The sequence below is a fragment of the Borostomias antarcticus genome (assembly GCF_949987555.1).
Source record: "Borostomias antarcticus genome assembly, chromosome: 11".
NCBI classification, from domain to species: Eukaryota; Metazoa; Chordata; class Actinopteri; order Stomiiformes; family Stomiidae; genus Borostomias; species Borostomias antarcticus.
The window spans coordinates 13,453,559-13,471,538 of NC_140244.1; the positions used below are offsets into that span (position 1 = coordinate 13,453,559).

Sequence of the window (17,980 nt, forward strand, 5' to 3'; positions counted from 1 at the left end):
GTCTGTGTGAAAGGTTTACTTCAGAGTTTGTGGCCGACTCACGGATTAAAAAGGGACTGGAGGGGAAATGTGAGCTGGAGACCCTTTAGACAAGCTAGCCCGTACCCACACCAGTCCAGTTCTAGAGACACCCTTTAGACAAGCTAGCCCGTACTCATACCAATCCAGTGTTTTAGAGACAAGCTAGCCCGTACTCATACCAATCCAGTGTTTTAGAGACAAGCTAGCCCGTACTCATACCAATCCAGTGTTTTAGAGACAAGCTAGCCCGTACTCATACCAATCCAGTGTTTTAGAGACAAGCTAGCCCGTACTCATACCAATCCAGTGTTTTTAATCCCATGACTGACTGTGAAAAAGAGGAAACAGGAAATAGACAGGACCACTTGACCGTTGCCAATTGGCTGCCCAGTGTAGTCAGGTAATAATTATGTCATTTCATTTCTCCCTGCTAATTGACAGGAGCCACTAGGTCTCGTCTCCTAGTCTGATATCTGAGATTTTATATCATTGTTGTCTCTCCTGTCTTGGATTCAGGGAGAGAAAGAACAGGAGAGGGGGGAGGGAACTAAAGACATAGAGAGAGAGACTAAGAGAGAGAGGGGGAGAGAGAGACAAAGTGAAAAGAGAGAGAGGGGGAGAGAGAGACTAAGTGAAAAGAGAGAGAGGGGGAGAGAGAGACAAAGTGAAAGAGAGAGAGTGTAGGTGGGATAGCGACAGGAGAGCTTCTGGATTGCTGACAGGGGACACTTGGATCAGCAGTATGAACTTGACGGTGCTTGACCCCTAACCCCTGGTGCTTGACCTCTAACCCCCGGGTCACCCCTGCCCTCGGGTCAGCTGGGAGACACTGGCCACACTGCAGCACTAAGCACCGCACACACGGTCAGCAACAAGGGGTTCAACTCTCAGAGCCACATTCCAACACCTTTCACCACATGACACAGCCCTGGTGTGGGGAGTGATGTGAAAGGATTACTGGACCATCTGTTCTGGTCAGGCTGACCGGCGCTACCTTAACCCTAACGTGTGTTGTGTGAGCCAGACAGACGAGATTTGTTTTGAAAACCTACTGCCGTGTTAAACAGGATGCTGTGAACATCATAGTGTGGCTGTCTGTCGAAGGCCTAGCCCTAGCAGGCAGCCACGCCACTCATCCAGGAAACACACGTATTAGTCTTCAATCCAACTGGGTTTACCTCTGGGCACAACACCAGGCCGATGGGCTCCTAATAAACCCTGCTCAAACATGGATAGATGTGTGTGTGTGTGTGTGTGTGTGTGTGTGTGTGTGTGAGCGACAGTAAAGATACGTGACATTCCTAATGTGCGAGTCCCACCAGATTATCACACTCTAATAGGTTTACATTCCCAAAGCGTATCTCTGTGTTGGCTGCTGCGTGCCTGCTGGCCAACCCTCTCCCCCCTGTCTCCTTATCACCACTGGGCAGCTGCAGGGTCAGAGATGGCTGGACACACCTACCCTCAGGGCTGGGAGCAGTTCCAATTCAACTCAAACACACTTAATTTGCTTGACTTTGATACCTTTTTGAATGTTTGGCGTACCTTAAATTAAGATGGGTGTGTATGTGCTACTGGGGCTACAGTAGAATGGGGTCACAGTATCACCAACGAACACGGACTGGGAGGCAACAAGTTGAACTTGACCTTGAAAACCAGGTCACTTGAGAGCTGAAATGGTACCGTAGGCAGTGGAATAAAAGAGTAGACGGTAGAACCGTCAGTAGAACCGTCAGTAGAGGAACAGTAGATACCTTTGAGCAGGGCGACCCTGTTCTGAGGTTCGTTCAGCTCCTGCTCGTCCATGTTGCCGTCTGCAGAGACAGAGATGATTAACACACACACACACACACACACACACACACACACACACCGACACACACACAGGATGTGGACCCTCGTGCTACTGTCCTGGGTGCGGTCTAGCCCAAGGAGGACCTAGCAGTAGTAGCGATGCATTAAGCACAGAGGGATGGAGGCTGTAATCTCACCTCAGTCCTCAGTGGGAAACACACAAAAACAAACTCAAACTAAACACAGTTTGGTACCTTTAAGTCTCCCTCTTAATAACTAGACAATAATAATAATAAAAAAAAACTATTTGTACAGCACCTTTCATATAAAAAAAGTGCAGTTCAAAGTGCTTTACAACTATGAAATTAAATGTAGTGTGCTTCACAAAATGACATCCATTAAAACTAGATGGTTAACTGATTCTATTCATTGTTCCATCAGATGAGAGTGTGGGATCCCAGAAGGTTCGTACCTGAGGTGTCGTCACTGCTGCGGTCCTTGCTGGGGCTGAGTGTGTCTGACATGTCCGACTCTTTAGCATCGATGGTGTTTTCTACAGGACACAGGGACATACCATTCATCAGCAGGGGTCACAATCACAATCCGCTCTGGAGAGATACGCTTTTAAATGATGACACTTTAAAAAACACAAAAAAACATGACATTTAATGATAGATACTTAGGCGGAATAGCAAAGTAATATTTAAGGAAGCTATATGAGAAGGGGACGAATGTGATCCAGTTGCTTGTAAATGGTTCAGTCCCCCCTGTTGCTTGTAAATGGTTCAGTCCCCCCTATCAGAGCTCCTGCTCCCCACATATGGTCATCAGCCTGGCTGGCGGTCTCAGGGCGGGCAGCGGTCTGTTAAAATAGTCGTCTGACCGGCCCTTTGTTCCAGGGGGGCTCTGCTCTCTGCACCACGCTGGGCCCAAAACAGGTCGTTTGTAAATTCAGCAATAGTGCTCCACCCCTCTGGTATGTGGGGGTGGGGGGGGGGTTGGACGGGGCAAACACTGACCACCGCAAGAGTAGAAAAATGTCCGGGCGCTGTGTCAACGCCACCACAATGGGTGTGCCTGTCGCAGCTCACCTAATTGTGTCCGAGTTAAGCCTTGCTTAGGGCTGACGTTTCACACGGTGTGAAGAGTCACCAGGCCTGAGTGAACCGGCAGCGTGGGGGAGGTGAGGAGAAGTTAAACAAACAACACTTCAGGACAGAACCCCAGCAGGAGGGAGACCTGTGGCGTGGCCAAACCTGAGGGCTGGTCTCTGACGCATCCTGCCAGTCCATGCTGGCCAGGGGATTAGGACAGACTAGCAGTGTTTGTGCTGCCCAGCAGGGCTAATCTAGCGAGGCAGTAATCTGGGTCTGTAACACCCCAGGGGAGAGGGATCTCACGGTGCCACGCAGATAAATGGTAAATGGACTGCACTTATATAGCGCTTTTCCACCTTAGCGGCACTCAAAGCGCTTTACAATGGCCTCTCATTCACCCATTCACACACCAATGGCGGTAGCTGCCATGCAAGGTGCTAACCTGCTCATTGGGAGCAATTTGGGGTTAGGTGTCTTGCTCAAGGACACTTCGACATGTGGACAGTTAGACCTGGGATTCGAACCACTGACCCTTCGATCATTGAACGACCCGCTCTACCAACTGAGCTACAGCCGCCCAGGTGCGGGTGCAGGATGAGAGCCAGTGGCTCAGCGTTGGTTGTCTAGATAGGTTGTTTACTAGGGGTGTGACGAGATATTGTACCACAAGATAAAAACGCATCTATATGCATCGGCAAGATGAAAAACTGTCTCGCGGTACAATAAATAATATAATATATATATATATATATATATATATATATATATATATATTCATCATTCAAGTTTTGTTGTATCGATATCCTGAACCCAATATTGTGTATCATCCAATATTGTGCATCATCACACCCCTATAGTTAACCTCTGAGTCTATCTGGGCTGGCCAGGTTAGGGGTCAGTGTTGGTAGTTAACCTGGGGGTCAGTGTTGGTAGTTAACCTGGGGGTCAGTGTTGGTAGTTAACCTGGGGGTCAGTGTTGGTGGTTAACCTGGGGGTCAGTGTTGGTAGTTAACCTGGGGGTCAGTGTTGGTAGTTAACCTGGGGGTCAGTGTTGGTGGTTAACCTGGGGGTCAGTGTTGGTGGTTAACCTGGGGGTCAGTGTTGGTAGTTAACCTGGGGGTCAGTGTTGGTGGTTAACCTGGGGGTCAGTGTTGGTAGTTAACCTGGGGGTCAGTGTTGGTAGTTAACCTGGGGGTCAGTGTTGGTAGTTAACCTGGGGGTCAGTGTTGGTAGTTAACCTGGGGGTCAGTGTTGGTAGTTAACCTGGGGGTCAGTGTTGGTAGTTAACCTGGGGGTCAGTGTTGGTGGTTAACCTGGGGGTCAGTGTTGGTAGTTAACCTGGGGGTCAGTGTTGGTAGTTAACCTGGGGGTCAGTGTTGGTAGTTAACCTGGGGGTCAGTGTTGGTAGTTACCCTGGGGGTCAGTGTTGGTAGTTAACCTGGGGGTCAGTGTTGGTAGTTAACCTGGGGGTCAGTGTTGGTAGTTAACCTGGGGGTCAGTGTTGGTGGTTAACCTGGGGGTCAGTGTTGGTAGTTAACCTGGGGGTCAGTGTTGGTAGTTAACCTGGGGGTCAGTGTTGGTAGTTAACCTGGGGGTCAGTGTTGGTAGTTAACCTGGGGGTCAGTGTTGGTAGTTAACCTGGGGGTCAGTGTTGGTGGTTAACCTGGGGGTCAGTGTTGATAGTTAACCTGGGGGTCAGTGTTGGTAGTTACCCTGGGGGTCAGTGTTGGTAGTTACCCTGGGGGTCAGTGTTGGTAGTTAACCTGGGGGTCAGTGTTGGTAGTTAACCTGGGGGTCAGTGTTGGTAGTTACCCTGGGGGTCAGTGTTGGTAGTTACCCTGGGGGTCAGTGTTGGTAGTTAACTTGGGGGTCAGTGTTGGTAGTTACCCTGGGGGTCAGTGTTGGTAGTTAACCTGGGGGTCAGTGTTGGTGGTTAACCTGGGGGTCAGTGTTGGTAGTTAACCTGGGGGTCAGTGTTGGTAGTTAACCTGGGGGTCAGTGTTGGTAGTTAACCTGGGGGTCAGTGTTGGTAGTTTACCTCTGAGTCTATCTGGGCTGGCCAGGCTGTCCTCGGCCGTCTGGTTGTTCTGGAGGTGAGCGTCGATGACATCTGAGGACGACAGACTGGGTTAAACAAGGTCCGGATCAGAATAACACAGAGTCTGTGACTGAGACCAGCTGTCACTCAGAGGACGAACTCCGGTGGCACTTTCTTCTTCTAGTGGAGCAACCAGCCGCATGCTTGAAGCAGTGAGATGATCCACCAGACTGATGATCCTACCACTCACACAGCCTGTAGATGAACAGACACAGCTGGGTTGTCTGTGGCCAGTTGAGTTATTATTCCGTGGGGCTCATCAGGAATTGAAATGACCGTACAAGGATACAGTCGGAATAGTACTCTCTCTCTCTCTCTCTCTCTCTCACACACACTCACACATGCACGCGCGCACACGCGCGCACACACACACGCGCACACACACACACAAAGCCAGATACACTCCTTACCGTCAAAGTTGGCGAGCTTGTGCAACGATGAACCCACAGCATCTTTCAACTGCTTCACAGCTGTAGAGGGACACAAAGGGACACAGAGAGACACAGAGAGACAGAGAGAGACACAGAGAGACAGAGAGAGACACAGAGAGACACAGAGAGAGACACAGAGAGACACAGAGAGACAGAGAGATGAGAGACGGTTCATAATGACTGATCAACCTCAGCTCTTCCGCTCGTAGCATTAAAACATGGGGGACACTAATGTCAGCACTAGTGCTAGTGATTGCAATATACATCACTTGTGCACATCTCTGGCCAAAAAATCAACAGCCGTGAGATAATAAATATGTTGTATTTTAGCATATTGTATTGTAGTAGCGTATCAAACGGATCTGATTTTAATGTTGGTTACCTTTTAGTACAAGCAACCAAAAGTAGTAATCAATTAGTCACCTGCCAGATCTGGGAGTTCACATTTGAGCACATCATACAAAGCAGTAAGATACAGATGAATTGCAAAACATTGCCAAACAGCGTGTGATGAAAGTCCTGTTCATGCAACAGAGAAGAGGAAAGCCCAGATGAGGGAGGAGGACCGTCTGGTTAGAGAGGAGGAGGCATGCAGGGAACCCAGGCGTGAGCATCTGTGTAATCCTGGACTGTGAGCAGAATGGAACCTCAGGTAAAATGGCAGAGCTAGCTGGTTTGGGAGACCCTGCGCTAGCGAACACCCCTAGCGATGCGTCTGGCCTGCGCAGACAGAGGGGGCTCTGACTTCCACCTCAGCGATGCGGGATTCTCTATCTGATCAACGGGTTTCACACACCTGCATGGCCTTTAGAACGCCATGTCTGCACCATCTTTCCTGGGGAGCCCTGGAACATGCTGACCCAAGCAGATGCTATCAGTGTAAGAATGAACACCTGCCGACACAAACGCATGGTCCTGACGGATAGTGGTCAGGGACTCTCTCCTGGGATGGTCCTGACGGATAGTGGTCAGGGACTCAGGCTCTCCTGGGATGGTCCTGACGGATAGTGGTCAGGGACTCAGGCTCTCCTGGGATGGTCCTGACGGATAGTGGTCAGGGACTCTCTCCTGGGATGGTCCTGACGGATAGTGGTCAGGGACTCTCTCCTGGGATGGTCCTGACGGATAGTGGTCAGGGACTCTCTCCTGGGATGGTCCTGACGGATAGTGGTCAGGGACTCTCTCCTGGGATGGTCCTGACGGATAGTGGTCAGGGACTCTCTCCTGGGATGGTCCTGACGGATAGTGGTCAGGGACTCTCTCCTGGGATGGGGAGGTGGGACTGCAGGTCTTCATGGGAGCCCAGTGAACCTCTATCAACAACTCATTAAAGCCTCTGGTCTGCATGTCTGTCTGCCTGTCTGTCTGCCTGCCTGTCTGTCTGTCTGAATGCCTACATGTCTGTCTGTCTGTCTGTCTGTCTGTCTGTCTGTCTGTTCTGTCTGTCTGTCTGCCTGCCTGCCTGTCTGTCTGTCTGTCTGCCTGCCTGTCTGTCTGTCTGTCTGTCTGAAGAAAGCAGTGGAAAGAATTCTGTGTACTCACGCTGGCACTCAATGTACTGTTGGATTATAGTGCAGTCCCCTCCACTCTTTAATAGATAGTGGTCTAACAAGAGAGAAGAGAAATCTTCCATTAAATATTAACATTAAATCATCTTCCATTTAGAAGGAGAAGATAATAAATAGCCAAAGCATACAGGATCAATGAACAGCGGAGGCATAAAGGTAAACATACAGTAGGACACGCTGAAGCTCTACAGGGATTTAAAGGAGTAGTAAAGGGAAAATGCATGTTTAGCCCTGTTTTAAGGTTACTTATGATCATATACAATGGTTCAGATCAAAACGTTGACAAAACTAGCACTTTTGAGACAGTCTGATAATTGCTCTACCACCGTTTAGGTCATACAATGGATGTGGGTGGGCACCTTGAAAAATCTTTCAAAAACATGTTAAACTCTCGATTTCAGAGACAAGAAGCTCACCGAGGGGGTAATTGGTGTCCGTTGGTGTTCTGACATCAAATTCGCCACAAAGTATGAATCCGGTAGAGTTTTATTGATCATTTAATGAAATCCATTGACTTGTATTGACGCGACCGTTGTAGATGTGTAGATCAATCCGCAGAGGGGATTCAGGAAGCGGAACTACTTACGGTCGCTATTGTTATTGTTTATGTTGCTAGGCTACCTAGTTTGCGGAAGTTTACACACGTATGTGCTGCGACTAAATAGTTATATGCTAAATATTTAAAAAAGCCTTTCCAGATGAACTAGAATCTTACTTTATGGCAAATTATATGTCAGAACGCCAACTAACACCTCGGTGAGTTTCTTGTCTTTGAAATTGAGAGTTTAACATGTTTTTTTTCAATGATTTTTCAAGGTGCCCATCCACATCCATTGTATGACCAAAACGGTGGTAGAGCAATTATCAGACTTTCTCAAAAGTGCTAGTTTTGTCAACGTTTTGATCTGAACCATTGTATATGATCATAAGTAACCTTAAAACAGGGCTAAACATGCATTTCCCTTTTACTACTCCTTTAATGAGATCACACAGAACAACAGGACCAGACAGAGAAGGCTGGACATGGACAGACAGACAAGACACAACCCTCCTCTACTTCTAAAGTAGTAACAGTAGTAATAGTAGTAATAGTAGTAGTAGTAATAATAGTCGTAGTAGTAGTAGGTACTTTATTGACCTCTGGAGGACTCTTACAGCATCGAAGGACAACAAGTTAACACAACAAAGCAACATCATCCAGACTAGAGACTAAAGCTACAGGACTGTACTGCCTCCTATCCACCAGAGGTCGTCCCAGATGGATTTTTCTGGGCCGACAACAATTCCATTATTTTGGAGAACAGGAAGGGTAATATCAATCCTTTTCCCTCTCTCACAAAGATACCGACATCCATAAATAATGTAGCGCACACTGTACCTTAGAAGGAGCGAACACTGTACCCTAAAAGGCATCTGATTCCACTGTCTGTGTATTTGACTAATTCTAGATAAGCAACAGCTTTATACCAACACAAGCGCCTCAACTTAGATAAGCAACATCTTTATATCAACACATGCGCCTCAAATGGTTCACCACTGACTTTGTTGAGGCAGCTGGTGTTGGTGCTGCAGTTTCACCACCAGAACACTCAATGGAGACAGGAGTGCTGTAGTCAAGTCACCTCCACACGGCCCAGAATTCATGAGAGAAATACTGCGGACGGCCTAACTCCTGACCTCAAGAACAACACGCTCTCATGGTCCATTCCCAGTACAACCATTTAGAGAGGCAAACTGAGAGAGCTGTGGGAGAGAGAGGACCAGAGAGACTGACCAACATAGACTGACCAATATAGACTGACCAACATGTCACCAGAACAGAGAGGACCAGAGAGACTGACCAACATGTCACCAGAACAGAGAGGACCAGAGAGACTGACCAACATAGACTGACCAATATAGACAGACCAACATGTCACCAGAACAGAGAGGACCAGAGAGACTGACCAACATGTCACCAGAACAGAGAGGACCAGAGAGACTGACCAACATGTCACCAGAACAGAGAGGACCAGAGAGACTGACCAACATAGACTGACCAATATAGACTGACCAACATGTCACCAGAACAGAGGACCAGAGAGACTGACCAACGTAGACTGACCAATATAGAGTGACCAACATGTCACCAGAACAGAGGACCAGAGACTGACCAATATAGACTGACCAACATGTCACTAGAACAGAGGACCAGAGAGACTGACCAACATAGACTGACCAATATAGAGTGACCAGCATAGACTGACCAACATGTCACAAGAACAGAGGACCAGAGACTGACCAACATAGACTCACCAACATGTCACCAGAACAGAGAGGACCAGAGAGACTGACCAATATAGACTGACCAACATGTCACCAGAACAGAGAGGACCAGAGAGACTGACCAACATAGACTGACCAATATAGACTGACCAACATGTCACCAGAACAGAGGACCAGAGAGACTGATCAACATGTCACCAGAACAGAGAGGACCAGAGAGACTGACCAATGTAGACTGACCAATATAGACTGACCAATATAGACTGACCAATATAGACAGACCAACATGTCACCAGAACAGAGGACCAGAGAGACCGACCAGCATAGACTGACCAACATGTCACCAGAACAGAGAGGACCAAAGAGAAAGACCAACATGTCACCAGAACAGAGAGGACCAGAGAGACTGACCAACATGTCACCAGAACAGAGACGACCAGAGAGACTGACCAACATGTCACCAGAACAGGGGGGGGGGGGGGGGTGAGAGTTACAGCGAGCGAGCAAGCGAAAGAGAGGGAGAGAAAGTGTGCGAGAGAGAGACTTCACCCCAATATAATACCACAGTACTAGTACCATCTTCCTCCTGGGGTCCCAGGTCTAAATCTGTGGAGGAGCTGTCGTCACCTGCGTCTCCTGCTGATGATGTCAGAAACACAGCATAGAGATCATTCACACAACCACAGACCACCGGCACACACTACTCAACCAAACCAAACCTCTTTTTGTCTGTAATGTCTGCCCATGGTGTGTTCCCTTATGTATGGCTGCTGCAGACTTGGAGATGAATATCTCACCTCAACATGTCACAGTCTAATAAAAAGCCGCAATGTCTGAGAGAAGCTTTCCTTATGCAGCATCTCAACATCTTTCACAGAGTGCAGTAGCGTTTCTATCTTATATACCACCCTGGGCGAACCCCCTGCTACGGCGCCCCCGACTTTCAGTTTCGTTTTGTAAACGTGAAATGAACAGGCCTTCCGATTGTGAATAATAGACTGTCGGCAAGTTGTTGAGACAGGCAATTCTGATTGTCGTGAGATTTGTTGACGGGGGGGCCGGAGTTTGTTTACTTTTTGCAGTTTTTTTTTCTTCTGTTTTCTTTTTCTGCTCCTCTTGCCACCCCCTGCGAGATGCCTGCTATGTCACCCATGCCTAAATACGCCACTGACAGAGTGTGTGTTTTCACATTTTGGAAATGCGTGATTTTGACCCTGGCCTGCTTCTAATAAGGACGTTTGACAAGTTGACTTTCACTCCCCATTTCCTTTCATCCAGTCCAATACCCTGCAAACCCAAGAACCTCGATTTCATTCACAGACACAATATCAGGCCTGGACTACTCATGGACTACTCAGTCTGGGAAGTGGTTCCGTTCGGCATCCTACCAGCCAACCTACTGCGTTCTACCCAGCTCCAAGATACACACAGACAGCTCCCAGAGAGAGACAGACAGGTCCCAGAGAGAGACAGACAGCTCCCAGATACACAGACAGCTCCCAGAGAGAGACAGACAGGTCCCAGAGAGAGACAGACGAGCTCCCAGATACACAGGCAGCTCCCAGAGAGAGACAGACAGCTCCCAGAGAGAGACAGACAGCTCCCAGATACACACAGACAGCTCCCAGAGAGACACAGACAGCTCCCAGAGAGAGACAGACAGCTCCCAGATACACACAGACAGATCCCAGAGAGAGACAGACAGGTCCCAGAGAGACAGACAGCTCCCAGAGAGAGACAGACAGCTCCAAGAGAGAGACAGACAGCTCCCAGAGAAAGACAGACAGGTCCCAGAGAGACAAACAGGTCCCAGAGAGACAGACAGCTCCCAGAGAGACAGACAGCTCCCAGATACACACAGACAGGTCCCAGAGAGAGACAGACGGTAAGACGGGCGCGGAAGACAATCACGTGGACAGTAACGGAGGTTTAGAGAACATGCTGGTCATGGCTGCGGTGCATCAGCAGAGACAGAGTACAGCTTGAAAAAGACAAGCCAAGGCAAGGCAAGCCAGACCAGACCAGACCGGACCGGACCGGACCAGACCAGACAGGACTCCCTCAGCCCCCTCAACCCCACCTCCTGCGCACTCGTGTGGGTCGGAGGGGACGTGACAGGTAAACCTCCAACACCTCCGATAAGCCATATTTCAACAGCCGGCATTTTTGTTTACACTTGTCCCGGTCCACTCAGATCTCCACAAGTACACAGTGGGCGGGGCCCGTGGGAAGGGGCGGGGCTACCCCGACTGTGCTCCGGGACCAGTAGAAGAAGAAGCTGCAGTGTTCATGCCACGTTAGTAGAAGGGGGACAGGAAGAGATGCAAGGTTAGCAGCCGGCCACCGGGGGGCGCCAGCGCAGCCCACCGACACTCACCTAAACTGTTGTTCTCCTTTATGCTTTTCTCCTGCAGCTGCTCTAACCGCACTGGAAACGGACAACAGGTGGAGAGAGGGGTGGGGTCACTGATATGACCCTGGAGCTCCTCTCATGAGTCAAAGCCATGCAAGCCCAGCTCCCTGGGAGACGCTCCCCACCAGAGAACACCTCCTCCACGGCTCAGACCACGCACGTGCGTGTGTGTGTGGGGGGTTAGTTGGCTGTGTGGAGGGAGCGTGAGAGTGTGTGCGAGGCTGTGAAGAACGTGTGTGTGTGTGTGTGTGTGCGCAAGTAAAAGTGTGGAGAATCAAAACGTGTGAGGAGTCAAAACGTGTGTGGATGAGTACCTGGGGGGCAGTAAGATGTCAGAAGGTGGGAGCGCGTGTGGAGGAGCGGGAGGAGCGTGTGGAGGAGCATGAGGAGGTGGGGGAGCTTGTGGAGGAGCGTGGAGGAGCGTGTGGAGGAGCATTTGGGGGAGTGTGTGGGGGAGCGTGAGGAGGAGTGTGTGGGGGAGCGTGAGGAGGAAGAGGAGCGTGTGGAGGAGGAGGAGCGTGTGGGGGAGCGTGAGGAGGAGGAGCGTGAGGAGGTGGGGGAGCGTGCGAGGAAGCATGGAGAAGCGTGTGGAGGAGCATTTGGGGGAGTGTGTGGGGGAGCGTGAGGAGGAGTGTGTGGGGGAGTGTGAGGAGGAGGAGGAGCGTGTGGAGGAGCGTGTGGAGGAGTGTGTGGAGGGAGGAGGAGCGTGTGGAGGAGTGTGTGGAGGAGGAGTGTGTGGAGGAGGAGGAGTGTGTGTGGGAGGAGCAGCGTGGAGGAGGAGCAGCGTGTGTGGGAGGAGCAGCGTGCGGGGTGGAGCAGCGTTACCTTGCAGGGCCGTGAGGCGCTCGTTGGTGAAGTCGTTGTCGGCCTGCAGGGCCTCGATGCGCGCCTGGAGCGCCTGCTCCTTCTCCTCCATCTCCTCCATACGCAGCTGCAGATCCTTCTTCTCCTTCTGCCCCTTCTGAGTCAGCTCCTCCTGACGGCCCTCCGCCAGCTACGCACACACACACACACATACACACGCGCACACACACACGCACGCACGCACACATGCACGCACGCATGCACACACACATACACACACACACGCACGCACACACACACACACACACACACACACACACAGACACGCACACACACACGCACACACACGCGCACACACACGCGCACACACACACGCACACACACACGCACACACACACGCACACACGGCTTAGGACTTCGCTTGGCAGCCCTCTGCCAACTGAGCATACAACAAGGCTTAGGATGCTTTTGTTTAAAAATAATATATATATTTATGAATTGTATTTTTCTATTCTATATTTCAATTGTAGGTGTTTTTGTATGCAGGGATTCACAACAGAGATCCCTGCTTAAATAAATGTTTCTGCACACACACTCTAGGCCCATGCAAAGTTTGTGAATGGTTGTTTTTTTTTAATCCGAACTCTCGGTCACAAGACCTTCATCAGGGCAAATGTCTGGTTGTGAAAGCTTGGATTAAACTAGCTTGCATGGACCTACTGGACAATTAAGTGTGCAGAAACCTTTTTCTCTTTATTACTGTTCAAATACAGGTCAAATGAAGAAGAAGCAGGTCCAGTGACCCGTGACCACGCCTAGTCCCTCTGTGACCACGCCTAGTCCCCCCGCGACCACGCCTAGTCCCCCCGCGACCACACCTAGTCCACCTGTGACCACGCCTAGTCCACCCGCGACCACGCCTAATCCACCTGTGACCATGCCTAGTCCCCCTCTGTGACCATGCCTAGTCCCCCCGCGACCACGCCTAGTCCCCCCGCGACCACACCTAGTCACCCCGCGACCACGCCTAGTCCCCCTGTGACCACGCCTAGTCCACCCGCGACCACGCCTAGTCCACCTGTGACCACGCCTAGTCCCCCTGCGACCACGCCTAGTCCCCCTGTGACCACGCCTAGTCCCCCTGCGACCCCGTACCTTGATCTTGTCGGTGAGGTCCTTGATCTCGTTGACGGCTCCGTTGTATTTGTTGGCCAGCTCCCTCAGCTCCTCCTGGTTCCTCTCGTTCATCTCCTTCAGGTGGGTACACTCGTCCTCCGTGTTACTGAGACTCCTCTGCACCACACACACACACACACACACACACACACACACATATACACACATATACACACACACACATATACACGCATATACACACACACACATATACACACACGCACACACACACACATATACACACACGCACACACAGGACACATCAGTGTTGGAAAAAATGGTGGGTGAATGAAATTGTGTGTGTGAGTTAATGTCTGTGTGGAACCCAGCCTGTGTGTGTGTGTTTACCTCCACCTCGGACAGCTTCCTGACCACCTCGATCTTCTCCTGAAGGACGCGCCTCAGGGACTCTTTGGCCGTGGTCTCGTAGTTGTGTTTGTCCTCCTGTAAGGCCACCAGCTCCTTGCGGATGCCATCTTCTGTTTGGTTCTGAGGGAGGGAGGGGGAAGAGAGACGTCCATCAAGACAGGCGACCATCTGCATTTAGAACATGCTACTCAGCCCACAGAGGTGAGGTGGACATTCACTCATTCAGAGGTGCGAGGTGGACATTCATTCATTGGTGAGGTGGACATGAATCCATTCATTCAGAGGTGAGAGGTGGACATTCATTCATTCATTCATTCAGAGGTGAGAGGTGGACATTCATTCATTCAGAGGTGAGAGGTGGACATTCATTCATTCAGAGGTGAGAGGTGGACATTCATTCATTCAGTGGTGAGAGGTGGACATTCATTCATTCAGAGATGAGAGGTGGACATTCATTCATTCAGAGGTGAGAGGTGGACATTCATTCATTCAGTGGTGAGAGGTGGACATTCATTCATTCAGAGATGAGAGGTGGACATTCATTCATTCATAGGTGAGCGGTGGACATTCATTCATTCAGTGGCGAGAGGTGGACATTCAGTTGTGGGGTCATTCTTACTTTGTTGTGAGCCTGCAGCTGGCTCCCCATGACCTCTAGTCTGGAGAGGAGCCGATCCTCGTCTATTAAAGCCTGAAGAGAGAGACACCAGTCAGAGGAGAGACGCCCATCAGAGGAGAGACACCGTCAGGGAGGAGCAACACACGCCTACATCCCTCTGGGAGCTGATGCTTCCCAGTAGCAGTGTGTGTAGCAAGATATGTTTGTTGTGTAGACAGTGGTCTACGGTGTGAAGCATGCGGCATCTTCATGTGTATAGTTCTTCATAATGTACTATAAAATTCTAATAAGGTGTTGTTTTTAAACTATATTTTTGTGCAATATGTAAGGTGCCCTTGGGTGTTCAGAAAGGCACCATTCAAATAAAATGTGCTCTAATTATTGTTTATTATTATTATTTGTATGATTATTATTATTATTATGGATGAATATTCTCCAGGATGTCCAGGGTCCCGACCTGCCAGCTGCTCTCGGAGGCCTCCTGGGTGGACGCCAGCAGGCGCTGCAGGGTGGCCAGTTTCTGCTCCAGCATCTGCTCCCTGTGCAGGGCCTCCTGAGGGGTCAGAGGTCACACCTCAGTCCCGTATCCCTCACCGTTATAAACCTCAGTCCTTTATCCCTCACCGTTATAAACCTCAGCCCCTTATCCCTCACCATTATAAACCTGTCCCTTATCCCTCACCATTATAAACCTCAGTCCCTTATCCCTCACCATTATAAACCTGTCCCTTATCCCTCACCGTTATAAACCTGTCCCTTATCCCTCACCATTATAAACCTCAGTCCCTTATCCCTCACCGTTATAAACCTGTCCCTTATCCCTCACCATTATAAACCTCAGTCCCTTATCCCTCACCGTTATAAACAGGAGCACATAACATCTTTTTCAGCAGAAAGATAGCAACCACACGGCTACATAGCATTGGTGAAACTGTTCCCCTGGTTGGCCAGCAGGTGTCAGTGTTGCGCCGTACCTGCAGATACTGCGAGAGCTGGAACAGTTCCTGAGAGTACATACTTGGCGTGTTTGCAGCAACCTGGGGAGAGGAGAGGACGCGCTCCGGTTAACCACGATTACCCACTGACACACTTCCCTGCTGGCTGAACCAGCGTGCTCCTCAGGGCTGAACCAGTGTGCTCCTCTGGGCTGAACCAGCATGCTCCTCTGGGCTGAACCAGCATGCTCGTCCAGGCTGAACCAGCGTGCTCCTCCAGGCTGAACCAGCGTGCTCCTCCAGGCTAAACCAGCGTGCTCCTCCACGCTGAACCAGCACGCTCCTCCGGGCTGAACCAGCACGCTCCTCTGGGCTGAACCAGCACGCTCCTCTGGGCTGAACCAGCATGCTCCTTCAGGCTGAACCCGTGGGCTCCTCCAGGCTGGACCAGCTAGCCTCGGGCTGGTCAGCTACTGGCACTACACTGGTTCACTGTCAGCGAACACACATACTGACCGGCACATTTGTATAGCATACAAACATAAATATAACACAAATATCGCACATAAAATACAGTAGGCCTAGACACACACACACACACACACACACACAGACACATTCCTTCCAAACCTATCCAGATATGACCCATACATGACCCGACATGCACGTGGGAATATCATGGTGTTTGAATGTGCTCATGGGGGAGTCACATGGCTGGTCTGGTGGAGGCGCGTCCAGCCAGCCCTCCGTGGCCGTGTGTCTCAGGGGGAGTATCGACAGCGTCAGATGCTGTGGTCAGATATAGCCCAGCCCTGCAGCTCCGCCCAGACCGCCAGGCGAGGCCGGGGTCACACACAGGGGCCGCCGCCCGCCCGGATCTTTAAAGCAGGTGTTTATCTCACTTCTCTAGCAGCGTTTGTGCCCGCGTGACCTGAGTGTGACCTCAGTAGGACAACCAGACGGCAGGGCCACCGACCTGCCCACGGAACCCCACGCTGCCTCGTGGGGTTCCCCGCCTCGACGTCCCAGAGAGAACCAACAGAGAAGCAACAGAGAGAACCCTCCGAACCTCAAATCAGAACGCCTCATCGAATCGGAACGACAACCGTCAACTTCCATTCACAAACGTTGCGTCACTCTGAGGTCTCAGTCCAGACGAGCCGTCATTGGAACCGACATGAGCTTCCTTTAGGCCGGGCTGCTCTGGCGGTGACCACAACGATCTCAGCTGCAGGCAAGGCCTCTGGGTTCAAAAGGGTCTAGTATAAATAACATTTAATACTCTTGGAATTCACAATGTGATTTATTTACCCCCCGACCCACAGCTGAGGAAGCTCCTCCCCCCGCCAGCTTAGCTGTCAGCAGGCAGGGCATAGGAGTGGCCACAAGTGACCACAGTCTGAGCATCTCGTTTTGTGCATCCTAAAATAAGCTCTGTGTGTGTGTGTGTGTGTGTGTGTGTGTGTGTGTGTGTGTGTGTGTGTGTGTGTGTGTGTGTGTGTGTGTGTGTGTGTGTGTGTGTGGCACAAGACCACAGGCTGGGAGATCTCGGTATGAAAGAAGAAGGAGCAGCTGTAATTAGATTTGGGCCTGTAAATGTGATTAAGTGTCCAAACCAAGAAGCCTGCACTGTCCAATCAGAGGAACCTCTCCCCTTATCCAGTCAGACGTTGGCTGTCGGTCCAAACCTCTGGTTGGTGAGGAGATATGCAACATTTTAAGGGTCACAACAGACCATGTGTCACTACAGATAAAGTTGTCGGAGGAGTAGTACTGGACTGGAAAACACAATGGTGATTCACTGTTTTGTTAAAGCCGTATGCGGTTTGGCTCAGAAGTAGAGGTCTTCACAGGTCCAAAAAGTTAGAGCCGCTCTGAAATGGACCCATGGCTTTCTTACCAGAACTGATCCACATTAATTAATTTTCAAAAAAAGAGACGCGTTCTGAAATGGACTCTAGTATAATCAGACCTGTCCGAAACGGATCCGAGGAGAACCAGGGCCCTAATAGACAGACCTGGTCCAACCAGACCCACCCTAACAGACAGACCTGGTCCAACCAGACCCCCCTAACAGACATGCCTGGTCCAACCAGACCCATCCTAACAGACATACCTGGTCTAACCAGACCTGGGCCCTAACAGACAGACCTGGTCTAACCAGACCTGGGCCCTAACAGACAGACCTGGTCTAACCAGACCTGGGCCCTAACAGACAGACCTGGTCTAACCAGACCTGGGCCCTAACAGACAGACCTGGTCCAACCAGACCCCCCTAACAGACCTGGTCCAACCAGACCCCCCTAACAGACCTGGTCCAACCAGACCTGGGCCCTAACAGACAGACCTGGTCTAACCAGACCTGGGCCCTAACAGACAGACCTGGTCCA

The 17,980-nt window shown here is 50.5% G+C and overlaps 1 protein-coding gene across 6 annotated transcripts in view; it reads right to left on the reverse strand.

The window, feature by feature from the left end:
- slmapa (sarcolemma associated protein a) overlaps positions 1–17,980 on the reverse strand; it is an 80,472-nt gene that overhangs the window by 23,125 nt on the left and 39,367 nt on the right. Inside the window, exons 5-17 of one of the 6 annotated variants that reach the window (XM_084445989.1) lie at positions 15,630–15,692; positions 15,113–15,208; positions 14,656–14,727; positions 14,016–14,156; positions 13,647–13,784; positions 12,513–12,681; positions 11,652–11,702; positions 9,851–9,910; positions 6,984–7,046; positions 5,421–5,480; positions 4,951–5,022; positions 2,288–2,368; positions 1,776–1,835 (exon numbers count right to left, since the gene is read on the reverse strand). In XM_084445989.1, the coding sequence (XP_084302115.1) occupies positions 1,776–1,835; positions 2,288–2,368; positions 4,951–5,022; positions 5,421–5,480; positions 6,984–7,046; positions 9,851–9,910; positions 11,652–11,702; positions 12,513–12,681; positions 13,647–13,784; positions 14,016–14,156; positions 14,656–14,727; positions 15,113–15,208; positions 15,630–15,692 (1,126 nt within the window). Of the gene's footprint in view, positions 1–1,775; positions 1,836–2,287; positions 2,369–4,950; positions 5,023–5,420; positions 5,481–6,983; positions 7,047–9,850; positions 9,914–11,651; positions 11,703–12,512; positions 12,682–13,646; positions 13,785–14,015; positions 14,157–14,655; positions 14,728–15,112; positions 15,209–15,629; positions 15,693–17,980 lie in introns of all 6 variants that reach the window. The other 5 variants (XM_084445988.1, XM_084445990.1, XM_084445991.1 and 2 more) reach the window with 5 other exon arrangements.